This window comes from Ictalurus furcatus, chromosome 28 (genome assembly GCF_023375685.1).
Source record: "Ictalurus furcatus strain D&B chromosome 28, Billie_1.0, whole genome shotgun sequence".
Classification (NCBI taxonomy): domain Eukaryota; kingdom Metazoa; phylum Chordata; class Actinopteri; order Siluriformes; family Ictaluridae; genus Ictalurus; species Ictalurus furcatus.
Genome location: NC_071282.1, coordinates 8,538,530 through 8,554,159, shown reverse-complemented (window position 1 = coordinate 8,554,159; position 15,630 = coordinate 8,538,530). Strand labels below are relative to the sequence as shown.

The 15,630-nt window shown below is 38.8% G+C and overlaps 1 protein-coding gene across 4 annotated transcripts in view; it reads right to left on the bottom strand.

Moving 5' to 3' along the window:
• mcc (MCC regulator of WNT signaling pathway) overlaps window positions 1-15,630 on the bottom strand; it is a 155,665-nt gene that overhangs the window by 21,055 nt on the left and 118,980 nt on the right. For all 4 annotated transcript variants that reach the window (XM_053618037.1, XM_053618035.1, XM_053618039.1 and 1 more), the window contains 4 exons: window positions 12,014-12,197; window positions 7,540-7,774; window positions 6,805-7,011; window positions 153-241 (listed from right to left, as the gene is read on the bottom strand). In XM_053618037.1, the coding sequence (XP_053474012.1) occupies window positions 153-241; window positions 6,805-7,011; window positions 7,540-7,774; window positions 12,014-12,197 (715 nt within the window). The remainder of the gene's footprint in view (window positions 1-152; window positions 242-6,804; window positions 7,012-7,539; window positions 7,775-12,013; window positions 12,198-15,630) is intronic.

The following is a 15,630-nucleotide window of genomic DNA, read 5'->3' as shown; positions in this document are numbered from 1 at the left end:
TGAGAACTGGTAGGTGACCCAATTGGGAGGAAAATGCTGAAAAACTCCCTAGAAATGTGCTGGATCAGTCAGAATAAATCTGACTAGGGGTTTTGTTTTGATTTTATTTAATAATCTTTACAGATGTGTGAACTGGGTGTGTGTGTTCTCACTTATGGAGGGCAATGGTGAGCTCTGCTGCCAGGTCACTGTCATTGAGACTTCTCAGGTCTGATGCCTTAATCATGGAAGAATCAGAGTCCTGGAAACACAACAAATGAGGACCAGAGGTGAAAAAAGAAAACAGATCAATTGAAAAATAGTGATCACACATACAGCAGACAGATGCATATAATCAGGACCATGTTTTCTGTATTTTTCTATAAAATGTGCATTTTCCCTTTTGGTACCTCCCCCGCAATTCTGTAAATTAACCAAATTACAGAAAAGGTTAATTAGATACCAGAACAAATATTGGAAGGCTCTAATAAAGTGTTGTACACTGTTTCAGACTTGTTTGTGGACTATAGTTTGGCATTCAACAAGGTCATACCAAACATACTACTAATAAAAATTCCTAGAACTGGGCCTAAACACTACAGTTAGCAAATGGATTATGGACTTTCTCACTAGCAGACCCCAGAATGTGTGCATTGACAAACACACAGCCACCACCTTGATCATCAACAATGGGACCCACAAGGCAGAAATGCTGAACCACATTTCTGTACTCCCAGTACACCCACATCTGTGTGGGAAGGCACAGATCCAACATCATCCTGAAGAATGCTGATGACACTACTGTTTTGGCATCATTTGGTTTCATACCAACAATGATAAAACAATGTACAGGGAAGAGGTGCAGGTGCTGGCAGAGTGGTGCCAGGACAACAAGCTAATTGTGGACTACTGGAAACAGTCCACAACTCTAGATACACTGGAGGGGAAGTTGTAGAGAGGGTCAGCAGCTAGAACCAACAATCACATAACACCCTGGTAGGGTAACTGCACAACACAGGACCGTAAAGCACTGCAGAGGGTGGTGAAAACAGCTGAGAGAATAATAGGCACTCAGGTCCCAGCAATACAGAACATTTACACCACACGCTGTCTCATTAAAGTAGGCCACATCATGAAGGACTCCAGTCTCCATGCTCACAGTTTTCTTTCCCCTCCCTTCTGATAAATGGCTCAGGTCCATACACACATATCCGGCTACAGGGACAGTTTCTTCCCAAAATCAATAAGACTCTTAAACAATCGGTGATTGCACTGCCTCAAGTACAACAAATTTTAACAACTTGGCAATGCATAAGACATTGTCACTTAAGTTCTTAAGTGTCAATGACTGATGAATTGCCAGGGTGTTACAGTCTGCAGTCTATGAAATAAAAACTTGTAACTATATATCTCCAGCTAACCAGGTAGCAAGCTAATGTTAGCTACGTCTGTTCATAACAGTAGTTCAGCCAAAATTAAACCTTGTTGGTTAAACCTAATTCAGTACCTGGAGTTAATGAAGAGTGTTTTTTATTATTATTAAATTTGTTTTACATAATAATCGTCAACCAATGATGGCTTTGTGGCTTAATTAACATTTAAAGTTGCATGGGATACTGTTCGCAAAGCTTTAAGTTCCTTTCAGGATGACATGAAGGAGCAGTATGACCATAAGGCAGTTCCCTATTCTTTTTGTGCTGGGAATCAAATTTTAGTTTTATTGCTGGTGCCACAATTTTCACTCCAGACCATGTTTGTTTGGGCCTTATGAAGTTAGACAGAAACTTAGCCTCACTGATTATGTAATCAGTACTCCTGATTACAAACATAAAACTCGTATCTGCCATATAAGCTTGCTGAAGAAGTACCATGTTTACACCTCATCCCCTGAGTCAAAGCCCATATCTTCTGTGGTTTCAATAGTTGCTCTCTCTGCAGAAGGTAATGTCACACCCTCTGAAAACTCCCCAGAGGTGAACGATCTACATCTTGGTAGAAATTGTGTCTTCTATCCACTTGACTAACTCTGATGTTATTGTTTGCCTGAGAAATGCCTACAAATTTTGCTGATGTCCCATCTCACACAACATTAATTGAGCATGACATTGATGTCGGTGATCACGCCCCTATTAGGCAGCATGCTTATAGAGCAAACCCAGTTAAGCGTAATAAACATAGACTAGCTGTCCCAAGTGTGAGCTCTAGGTGTTCTCCCTGTATAAAAGTAAATGCTGCAAATACACCTGACTTGCAGCCTGATTCGTTTCCTATTCGTGGAATGGAAGATTGTGTAGATTGTGTTGGCACAGCCAGGTTTACTAGCAAGCTGGACCTTTTAAAAATATTTTGAGCTTCAAGCTGAAAGTCGATGCCAGTGGTACCAGTGCCATGTTCATATAGGAGGATGACCATGAGGTGGATCACCCTGTTTGCTACTTCTCAAAGAAGTTCCTGAAGCACCAACTTAACTACAGCACCACTGAGAAGAAGACCCTTGCCTTGTTGATGGCTTTAAAACATTTTGAAGTGTACCTTGATCAAATTTATGTTTGAACAGACTACAACCCATTAGTGTTTTTGCATCAAATGTGTAACATCAACCAGAGGCTGATGTGCTGGTCTCTAATTGTCCAGGGGTTCAATCTAGTCATTACCCATAGGAAAGGCACACTTAACATAGTTGCTGACACTCTTTTTGTTTATCTTGTTGCTGATTTGATGCTCTATTATGTTTGTGCAATGACTTTGATTGATTTTTCCAGCTTTTCTCCGCTTCAAAATGGCTTACTTTTCTCCCATAGACATCTCTCTGATCTTTATGTTGGCTTATCCTTTTTGACAACAAATGTAGTCTTCCAAGGTGGAACTGAAGGTTAAAAACAAGAGTAGATATTCAGAGATATTTATTGTTTAGACAAACAATCTAACAGGACACACCTGGGTAACAAGAAACACCTGTCAGTCACATGTTCCAATTTTTTCCAATAGATTTTGGTGGTCTGATACAAAATGTTGTGTTCTATGTTGTTTAACACATCTATATATAAATACCAGGAAATAAAAGTTGAAATTCTAAACTCTCTTCTCATAATCAATATTTTTTGATCTGAGCTAATTCCTATGTGTGTCTCATTCCTGGTTAACTCTTAGGGTACCATATACTCACTTCCATCTTACATACAGTCATGTGAAAAAAAAAGGTCATGTGGAAATTGTTGCCATATTTTATATATATATATATATATATATATATATATATATATATATATATATATATATATATATATATATATATATATATATATACACACACACACACACATATATATACACATACACACAAGCAAACATTTGATCATCTTTGAAACAGTGCCTATTATTAAAATTATATACTTGAACAAAACCGCAAGGAAAAATAGCTTTTCCAGTCATTTATTCAACAGAAATATCAATAGCTGTGATATTTTTCTGTGGAAAAAATAAATACATCCTTGGCCTCAGAAGCTAGTATTGCCCGTTTAGTAGAAATAACTTCTTGTAGGCATTTTGCATAATTGTCCACCAGTCTCTGAATCGGCTTGCTGGAATTTTTGACCACTCTTCCATGCAATATTCTTTCGCAAGATGTTTGAGGATTTCCTTGCAGATTTCCTTGAAGTCCAGGCTGAAAATATATTTGTTTAGTCAAGCCATTTGTGAATAGTTTTTTTCTTAGGTAAAGGAACAGATCTAAATGGCTCAGAGGCATAGAGTGTTGTGGTGAACTGGGATGTTTGGATGCTGTTGGCCCACCATGTTCATGTGTTCAGCCAGGTTTGTTGATGGTGTAGTGGCTGGCCACCTTATGTCCCAGGGAGCCCTCATGTCTGTGTTACTTTCTGGCTCTTACTTTTAGTTATGCTGTCATAGGTAGTCTTGCTGGAGTCCCTGCTTGCACTCATGCAAAGTACATTGTTCTTAACCATTACGGGACAATAAGCATACCTAATAATCTCTCTCGCTTTTTCCTTCTCTCTCCCTCTCTGTTTCTTTTGAGCTACCCATGATACACCTGAGATGCCATTGATCTTGAACCCTTCTGAACCTTCTGACCTGCCTGATCCATCCTGATGCCCTACTTCTGGTTGGAGTTCTCATCAATTGGAAGTTACATGCTGCTGCTGAGGATGGCCCCATATGGTGCAGCCTAATGATCACTGAGATTGCTGAGGACGGTACCACTTAAAAACCATAAGATGGCTTTGGACCTCAATTCATGTTAACAGTAATGCTATGATGGCTAGGACTACAATTGTCACAAACAGTTTTGCACTGTTTTGTTCACAAGTCTCCATCAGTGAAGAGTGGATAAGCTCAACAAAACAGACATCATGTAAAAACTGTAATGAATTTTCCTGATTATACAACTGCACTATTTGACCATGTAGTATTAGGACATTTGTAAAAGGGATTTATTTATAATTGTACCATCCGTTGTCACCCAGATGAGTCTAGTTCCTTTCACAGTTTCTTCCTCATATAGTCTCAGGGAGTTTTTCCTTGCCACCACCACCTCTGGCTTGCTCATTAGGGAAAAATTCATACATTTAAAATCTATATTCTGAATTTATATATATCTGCTTTTGGACAATGTCCATTGTTAAAAGCACTATACAAATCAAATTTAATTGAACTGAATGCTTCACAGTTGGTATGATGTGCTTCTCTGGAAAAGCTACCTTTGGTCTGCACCATGTCTACGGTTACTGTGGCCAAGCAACTCTATCTTTCATTCGCCTGTACAGAGCGCATTATTCCAAAAGGCCTGGTCTTTGCCTATATGCTCATTGGCAAACTGTAGTCTTGCTCTAATGTTCTTTTTTAGACAGCAAAGGCTTTTTCCTGGCATGCCTCCCTTGCACGCCAAATTTATGCAATCTCTTTCTGATTATAGAAGCATGCACTTTGACACCAACAGTTGCAAAACTTACTAGCAGATCTTGTGATTTGAGGGTTTTGGAGATTTATTTTTGCATCAGACGGTCTGCTCTTGGACTGAATTTGTTGGGACGGCCAGTCCTGGACAAACTGGGAGTCGTTTGAAATCTGTGCCATCTGATTTTCCTTACAGTGGAATGATGTATTTCAAATAATTTGGAGATCTTTTTAAATCCTTTGCCAGACTCATAGACACCCAGAACCTTTTTTCTAAAGGCCTTATAGAAATCTTTAGATCTTGGCATGATGAGACCACACACCCCAATAACAAAGGGAACACCAGACTCTAGATATGAGAGGAGTATATATAAGACAGGTTCCACCTGCACTCTCTAAGCAGGTTATAATCACTGGCAAAAAAAAAAAAAAAAAACTGATCTATTTTTTTCTTAATTTAAATTGAGAAAATTACACAAAATATGCATTTTATGTGTCATTTGATATAGTGTATCATCTTTATTAATAGACACTGTTTCAAAGAGGATCAAATGTTTGCTTGTCCAAATATGTTTAAAAAAATTATTCCATTGGTGTGCACTTATTTTTTCACATGACTGTAAATGTGTGAATACTCAAAATTAATATCATTAGCTACTAGACTGAAAAGTGTATTTGTGGTAGGCAATTTTTTTTTGGGGGGGGGCAGCAAAGGGTAAGAATGTAACCAAGTAAGAACTGGTACGCAAGACTGAGGCATATCTCTATTGGCACTTTAGCTTTAAACCTGCCAACCATCTTAGTCCCAAGTTTTGCTTAAAACGTTTCAAGCAGCAATGTTTTTTGTAAATACAATAGAAACACTTTTAAAAAAAGTTCCAGTACAACTAATAATAAGCAAATGCTTTCAATATTGTTATTAAGTAGTTTTTCCTCAGCAACAGTATTTTATTGCATAGTTTAAAATGGATGTACTCATTTTTACCTAGTAAAAGTATGTTTTAAGTGTTGTAGCAGTTCTTTTACATCAATACTTTTTCCTTTCCCTCTCCTGATTTTATTAGTCCGTTCATTGTTGCCCACTTCTTTTCACTTCACCTATGATGATTGGACTTTTTATTCTCCCAATCATATAAAATTACATAGAAACCATGAGGAGCAAACAGTAGCTCTGAAAATAACATTACAAATTACACCAATTATATGAGTGTAATCATGTGTCCCTGTCATTTTTGTAAATAATGCAAGCAAACTATATGGGACCCAACTACTGGAAAGATCCTTAATTTAGTGGCTAATGCCGATGCATCCAGAGCAGAGGTCTGCAGTGATATATTTAAGAAGCTTTCCCATGCTACATTTGTGAAATGTCAGGTGTTGTACAATAAAACCAGCAGGTCTGCAGTTAACTCTACATTGTGCAAAAAGAAAGTAGGCTGCAACTTAGGTAAGCAAAGGTAATTTGAACTTTGTTGCAATTATGTTGGTACAGCTTTTCTCTGCCTACCATATAAGGGGGTGAGAATTCCCTGCAGTGCATTTTCATACAGTAGGTTACAAAAAACTGCATCCCTTGCATAGCAACCATAGTGTCAAGTATAGCTTAGTGCTTGTCCAAAGGTCCATAGGCTACATGTAAAATAATTTAAAATTAATAATAATAAGTAAATATTTCATTGTGAATAAAATGATTATTTTGGGCAAATATAACCATCTATGTGGGTGAAGTCCAGTTTGTTTTAATATACCATATTTTTGGGCATATCACACTGTATCAGTATACCTCAGATACTACCTCTGTAAGTTCCCCCAACATCAACAATGCTTTTTTTCAGGTTGGAAAAAAGTCAGTTAATGCATAATAAAACATAAGAAGCAATTAGTCTGTGTGTATGTTTGTGTATGGCTCACTTTGGCACTTTTGTTCTTGGTGCTGCTGCCTATAGAACTGAGTGACCTTTTGCGCTGTTCCTGTTGCTCCTCTACCTCCGATTTCAGATGCTCAATGTGTACCAAATATGCCTGTTCTTGTGCCTCCCGGGTGCTTAGCTTCAGCTCCAGAGCCTTCTTCTCCTTCTCCAACAGATAAAGCTGAGCCTTTAGCTCTGCCATCTCCTCCTGCAAATAGCAGGAAACAGGAAAGCAAGGAGAAAGCATGTGGAAGGGCTGATATCTATAACAACCAGGGCCATTCAAGATATGCCAAATCTAAATAAACTCAAGAGTCAAACCGGCTAGGTACTGCAGCTGAGAGATTAAAGGCAGCTTGTTTTCAACTATTTAGAATATTTTACTGTCAATTTGCCCACTGTGGCTTTGTTTGTTCATTATCCTGAAGCAGAGTTTCCAATGCTGTAGGTAATCTCATTTATTAGAAAAACAGTGGCAAGTGCTTATTAGTGTCACATGCACACTTGTATTTGAAAAGAAAATTTGTGACATTTTACTGATACATTCTGACATTAGTCATTAAGTCTGAAAAAATGACAATAAGGCACTAATCAATGGCCAAAGCCACCCATATGTACAAGGCTGATGGTAATTCAGATAATACCAGAATCTATGTTCTGTAGAAGTGTGAGATTTAGAATGCTTTTTTAGCACCATATAAAGCCTTGGCACTAACAGATGCCCACGTGAGTATACCTTCATAGCCATGAGCTCCTGCATGAGCACAGCATTCTCCAGGTCAAGTCGGTGTGAGTCTGCACATGGTTTGATGTCATAGCTTAGAGGGTCGATGTGTACACTCTCTAGCTCCAGCATGGTGAGCTTAACAGCCGCTCGATCATTCTTCAGCTGCTGGATATAATCTTTCAGACGCTGCTCGTCCTCTTTAGAGAACTCTGTGTCACAGCTGCTGGCCGTGGAGCTAGTTGTGCTGGGAAAAACAAAGAAGTCAGCAGCATATTTCAAAACACACACATCCTTTCCATATAATATTGTTAGTTGCTGTTCCATATAGTAGCTTATGGGAGAACAGCACCGGCATCTCACCGAGCTCGATAACAAGGCCAGTTCTTTCGCTGCAGCAACCAACCCACACATGTCTGCTTCAGAAAAATTCTTAGGTGACGTTACACAATGCAAGGGTTTTCTGCTGCAATGCTCTCTGTTTTTTGCTAACCATGAAGTTATATCAAAGCCTTTTCTTTAAGTAAGATTTCCTACTTCCTGAGTTTACTCACCAGCAGAGCTGAAGTGGGCAATGGCAGTCTGGGAACAAGGTGGTGAAACCATTTCCACCTGAAAGCCCATTTCTGAGCTGTTTTGCCGTGTCTTTGACCATTCACTAGAGGGCAAGGAAGCAGGTGAACAACTGCTTACTATCTTGCAAGGCTCCTGCCAAGTAGCAGAGTATGCCTTGGAGTTTTGCACCATCATGGAAGGGAGTGGATGGAATAACACCACATTAAAGGCTGCTTTTCACCACGGATTAAAGCCAGAAATGCCCACTGAACTGGTGTGTTGCAATGAACCCCTCACTCTTGACACCTGACTCTTCTACACTCATCGACCTCGCTATCCATCTCGACCTCCTGCTTCACAGCCACCATTCACTCTGGACAGATGGAGTACTTCTGAGTGCCAGTGATGTTGCAGAGCCCATGCAGCTTGGGCGCATGTGAGTGAGTAAGGAGGACGGAGAGAAGCGGTGCAGAAAACACAGGTGTTTTTGCTGCGAGCAGCCTGATCATTTCATAGCTCAGACCCGGACCTGACCAGCTGAGACCTGGGGGAAGGGGGGTACAGCAGTCCCATTGGAGGAGGAACCATTACCCATTGCTCCCAACCTCTCCTCCTCCAGGTCAGAACTGTTCACTTTGGTGGAGGTCACTTATAAGCTAGACCTACCCTGTCACAGTTATACAGCGCCATCTGTTCATGTCTCTCACCTCAAGGCCCTTCGTCCCAGGTTTCCTCATCAGCAATGTCAATTTGTTACAGGTACTTTGAGTATAATTAAATAGTACTTTTATTTGAGTTTTTTTAAATAAAATTTTCAACTTTACTATATTTATTTTTGATCAACATGACAGAGTAATATTATAATACAGTTAACTTCAGAAGACTGAAAGCCAATAAAGACAGCATGTACAACTTTAAATAATTAAATTTCAAGAGCAAATAATAATAAAAGCAGTTTCCTGATGAAAGTATACACTTCAGGCATCAAATGCTTTAGCCAGCAGAAAGTGGAGACAGTTGAACCTCCCTGGCCCAATTTATCAGTTGTCTTCTTTTTTAAATGCTTCAAAGGAAACAGTGCAAATGGCCTGCAAATTATGCAAGCCTTAAGCCCATATTGGCTTGGAGATAGTGGCATTTCACAGCTTAACATCCAATCTCTGGAAACGTATACAGATAAGCCATTAGCTAGCTGACTGAGCTAGACTAACTAGTCAGATCTTAAAGTATTACAGAAATGTGTATTATTAGTATGTTAAACTTAAGATGTGGAACCCAGGAGAGGAACCCAGTTTGGTCTTCTGCTGTTGTAGCCCATCTGCCTCAAGGTTCAATGTGTTGCTCAGTATGGTAGTGTTCAAGGCTCACCGTGGCTGTAAAAAGTGGTTATTTGAGTTACCATAGCCTTCCATCCAGTTTGGCCCCTGACCTCTCTCATAAACAATCTTCTCCTACTCTCAGGTTATTGCACTGCATTTTCAGTGAGCAGTATTCATTAGCATTACATAAAATGAGAAATCACTATAGCACTTTCAAGGTGCTTTCAAATAAATAAATTAAAAAAAAAACACATGCACATACATGCCACACAAGGATGTGGCAGTGGGGATGCTGTGGGTGCTTTCAGGATTCTTTTAACTGTGACTGCTTAAATAATAATAATAATAATAATAATAATAATAATAATAATAATAATAGTTGTTGTCACAGATAAACAAATAAGGAATCCTATAGTGCTTGATGTTCGCATTTGTGGTTGACATGCACTCACGCAATTCTGAAATCAACTAGGTACAGTATCAGGTAATTGCCTAAGCAAATCAGAACCACCAGTTTGGCCCAGGACCACAGTGACTGCAGCATCAAACTTAACCTCAATAAGGGAGAACGTGACAACAGCAGAGTCAGGATTTTCTAGCACTGGCCAACTCACAGGTTTTTTCAAACACAGTCTTTTGATTTCCAAGCCTGCTGTTTTGGTAATGAAAACCTTTCAAGAAACTTCAAAGCAGGTTGGAAAAGACACAGATAAAGCTATGTGCATTGTTCACTGCTCAGTCATAGAGAAGAAGCAAATCAGAGAAGATAGAGCAAGACCTGACAGAACATTTGTGAAAGGTGGCTTACATAATGACACAGTGTTGACATTCAGGATCTCATGAAGGATTTTATCAATCCCTTTTATCAAGTCCACCTTCGAGTGCTGCCATCAAGGTAAGGTAAAATTAATTAAGGTAAGATTAATTTTTTTTAATTGTGTGAATTTGTTTATAGCTTGCTCTAAAGTTTAGTAATACTGCATTCTCATTGCTCTTTTTCTTTTATAACACTGTAATATATCATTGTATATATATCATATATAATTTTGGTGTGATATAATTGCGCATATCACATGCATGCTGCTTAAGAATTCAGCATTCCCAATATAAAACACCATCTTGAATCCCTGTACACACACACACATACAGTAAATACAGTGCTGTGAAAAAGTATTTTTTTCTGATTTCTTCTGTTTATGTGTATATCTCATACTAAATTGTTTCAGAAATGAAAACAAAATCTAAGATAAAACAAAGGCCATCTGAGTAAACACAAAATACAGTTTTTAAATGATAATGTTATTTATTGAAGCAAAAAAGCTATCCAATACCAACTGGCCTGTGTGAAAATGTATTTGCCCCCTTAGTTACTAATTCCCCAAATCTATGAAACGGCATTCATAATGGGGCTCTGTTAGACTAGACTCAACCAGGCCTGATTACTGCAAATCCTGTTCAATTACATCAACACTTACAAAGAACTTTTTCAACAACATGAAGTTGGTTAAAAGGTCTTACCCAGTAAAACACTACGCCAAAATTGTAAGAAATTCCAGAAATGATGAGGAAGGTGATTGAAATACATAAATCTGGGAAGGGTTTCAAAGCTACGTTAAAGGCTCTAGGACTCCAAAGGACCACAGTGAAAACCAAGATCTCCAAATGGAACAACTCGGTACAGTAGTGAACCTTCCCAGAAGTGGCCAACCTTCCAAAATACCCCCAAGAACACAGCAATTACTCATCCAGGAGCCAAGGACAACATCAAAGGACCTACAGGCCTCTCTTGCATCAATAAAGGTCAATGTTCATGACTCCACTATCAGAAAGACACTAGGCAAAAATGGCATCCATGGAAAAGTGGCGAGGTGAAAACCACTGCTAACCAAGAACAACATTAAGGCTCACCTGAATTTTGCCAAAACACACCTTGATGATACTCAAACCTTTTTGGAGACTGTTCTTGATGTGGATTGATGAGCCAAAAGTTGAACTGTTTGGAAGACAGGAGTCCTGTAACATCTGACATAAACCAAACACAGAATTCCACAAAAGAACATCATACCTACAGACAAGCATGGTGGTGGGAATGTGATGGTGTGGGGATGCATTGCTTCAGGGACTGGACTTGCAATAATTGAGGGAAACATGAATTCTGCTCTCTACCAGAAAATCCTAAAGGAGAATGTCCTGTCTTCAGTCCCTAAGTTGAAACTCAAATGCAACTGGATTATGCAGCAAGACAATGATCCAAAGCATAGGAGTAAGTCCTAGTCCTAGAAGTAAGTTAAAGACTCAGCTCCAGTCATTAGAGGCGTTTGGTTGCAGTTATTACTGCTCAAGCTGGCACAACCAGATTTTAAGTTTAAGGGGGTATTCGTTTTTTACATTGGTGATAGGTGTTGGATAACTTTTTTGCTTCAATAAAAAAATATAAATAAAAACTGTATTGTGTTTTTACTCAGGTTGCCTTTGTTTTTATGTTGTATTTTGTTTGAAGATCTAAAACTATTTTGTATGAGATATACACAAAAACAAAATAAATCATTAAATACTTTTTTACAGCACTGTACAAAATATATTTTTATATAAAACACACATCCCAGCTGTACCTTGTGTGGCTGTTGGAGGACAGGCTCTCCCAGGGTTGCACATTGCAGCCAGTGACAGTAAATATGCCTCCACAGCAGCCATCCAGCCGAAACAGCAAATCTTTAGCTGCATTCTCTGCAGTCTTCCTGCAGTCATGAGCTCGCTTCAGCATCTGAGGGATGCACTCCTCACTGGTTTGTTCTCCTAGAAGGTGCATAAATGTGCCAGATTCTATAAACATACAGTATCTCGCAAAAGTGAGTACACCCCTCACATTTTTGTAAATATTTGATTATGTATTCAATCAATTTCTGGAATCTGAAGAATCAGACTCAATCAATTTAATATACAGTCCCCTCTGAAAGTATTGGAACATCAAGGCCAATTCAATTATTTTTGCTGTACATGGAGGATATTTGGGTTTGAGATCAAAAGATGATTATGAGAAGAGAGATTAGAATTTCAGCTTTTATTTCCTGGTATTTATATGTAGATGCATTAAATGTCATAGAACACAACACATTTTGTATCAGACCACGCAATTTGTAGGCAAGAAATAATATTGGAACATGAACATCTACTCTAGGTTTTAACCTTTAGTTTCACCTGTGAAGACTTTTGCATTTGTTGGTAAAAAGGATAAGCCAACACAAAGATCAGAGAGCTGTCTATGGGAGTAAAGCAAGCCATTTTGAAACTGCGAAAATAGTGGAATATCAATCAGAGGCATTTCACAAACAGTGGGCATAACCAATACAACAATCTGGAATGCCTGGGAGGAAAAAAGAAACCACTGTTGTACTGAGCAACAGACACGGATGAAAACAACAACAGCTGATGACAGAAACATTGTGAGAGCTGTTAAGAAAAACCCAAAAACAACTGTCAGTGACATCACCAACAACCTCCACAGGGCAGGGGTAAAGGAATCACAATCCACCATTTGAAGAAGACTTTGAGATCAGAAATATACAAGCCATACCACAAGATACAATCCACTCATAAGCAATAAGAATTGGAAAGCCAGATTGGAATTTACAAATAAATACAGAGATGAGCCACAGAAGTTCTGGGACCAAGATTAACCTCTACCAAAGTGATAGAAAGGGGGGTGATCTACTCATGATCCAAAATATGTAACTAAAAAATGTAACTCATGATTGTAGCAGCAGAATGAATAAAGTAGTCTACAGGAACATTTGTCTGCCAATTTACAGAGAAATGCATCCAAATTAATCAGGAAGAACTTTATCATGCAACAGGACATGAACCAAAACACACTTCCAACTCAACAAAGTACTTTATCAAGGGGAAAAGTGGAAGGTTTTTTAGACTGGCCAAGTCAATTACCAGAGCTTAACTTAATTGAGCATGCATTTCACCTCCCGAAGAGGATACTGAAGGGAGAAACCCCCAAGGCAAACAACAACTGAAAGAGGCTGCAGTAAAAGCCTGGAAAAGCATCATGAAAGAAGAAACAAACAATTTGGTGATGTCAGTGAGTCACAGGCTTGATAAAGTTAATGCAAGCAAAGGATATTCAAACAAATATTAAGTGTTATTTAATTTAATTTACTTAAAGAATGATCTATTCTTATACTTTTGCTTACCTAAAAATCGGGTGGTTCCATGTTTTATGTTGTTTAACACATCTAGATGTAAATACCAGGAAATACAAACTGAAATCCTAAACACTTGTCTCACATCCATCATTTTATCCCTAATCCAAATGTATTTTGTGTACAGCACAAACAAATTAATTGGCCTTGCCTTTCCAATAGTTTCAGAAGAGAATGTCTGTAAACTCTTGAGCCACTGGAATTCTGATATAGTGAATTAAAGCTGAAATAAATCTGTCTCTAAAATACTGTTTTAAAATTACTTCTGAGATGAACAAAGTAGATCTCCTAATTGACAGCAAATTGAAATATTTATGGTAACATAAAATGTGTGAGTTGTGAAAAACTAATCTGGAAAATGTTTAGCCTAGGTGTATGTAAAGGTTTGGCCTCAATGGAATGGAGATATGGAATTATCTCAAAATGAATACATTTATAAAATCCGATTCACAAATACGTAAGCTAATTCACATTCACACTATCTATATACATATACATACATACATACATATATATACACACACACACATTATATATATATATATACACACACACACACACACACACACACACACATATACAGCTGGCCCCCATCTATTGAAGATGGGGGCCAGCTGGTTAGCACATGATCTGAGACATGTGGGTGAAACACCATCTAGGCCTGAAACTTTCCTAATCCTTTGTTTACAAAAGACACGGCATACTTCTTCTTCACAGATCTTAAATGCAGGTTGAATACTGGGAGGGTGGTGGAGGTGGTTTCAGGAGGTGTTGGTGTTTGTGTGAAGTGAAGGTCAGAGCAGGTGTAGGGTGTGAAGTTGGGTCTTTCAAATCTACAATAGAACACATTCAGGTCATCAGCCAGTTGGTGGTCCACCACAGGGTTGGGGGTAGGAGTCTTGTAATTTGTAAGCTGTTTTATGCCACTCCACACTGATGCAGGGTCGTTAGCTGAAAACTTATTTTTCAGCTTCACAGAGTATCTTCTTTTAGCCACACTTTAGACACGCCAATCCGCCTACCATGCATGTCTTTGGACTGGGGAGGAAACCGGAGTACCCGGAAAAAACCCCAGCAGCACGGGGAGAACATGCAAACTCCGCACACACATGGCCCCAGCGGGACTCGAACCCCAGACCCTGGAGGTGTGAGGCGAACGTACTTATATATATGTATGTATGTATGTATGTATGTATGTATGTCTATGTAAAGTGTGTATGTATGTGTGTGTGTGTATATACACATATTATATATATACACATATTTTTTATATATATATATATATATATATATATATATATATATATATATATATATATATATATATATATATATATACACACACATATACAGTATCTCACAAAAGTGAGTACACCCCTCACATTTTTGTAAATATTTGATTATATCTTTTCATATGACAACACTGAAGAAGTGACACTTTGCTACAATGTAAAGTAGTGAGTGTACAGCTTGTGTCACAGTGTAAATTTGCTGTCCCCTCAAAATAACTCAACACACAGCCATTAATGTCTAAACCGCTGGCAACAAAAGTGAGTACACCCCTAAGTGAAAATGTCCAAATTGGGCCCAAAGTGTCAATATTTTGTGTGGACATCATTATTTTCCAGCACTGCCTTAACCGTCTTGGGCATGGAGTTCACCAGAGCTTCACAGATTGCCACTGGAGTCCTCTTCCACTCCTCCATGACGACATCACGGAGCTGGTGGATGTTAGAGACCTTGTGCTCCTCCACCTTCCATTTGAGGATGCCCCACAGATGCTCAATAGGGTTTAGGTCTGGAGACATGCTTGGCCAGTCCATCACCTTCACCCTGTGTGTTTGGGGTCGTTATCATGCTGCCTCAGTATGTCACAGTACATGTTGGCATTTATGGTTCCCTCAATGAACTGTAGCTCCCCAGTGCCGGCAGCACTCATGCAGCCCCAGACCATGACATTCCCACCACCATGCTTGACTGTAAGCAAGACACACTTGTCTTTGTACTCCTCACCTGGT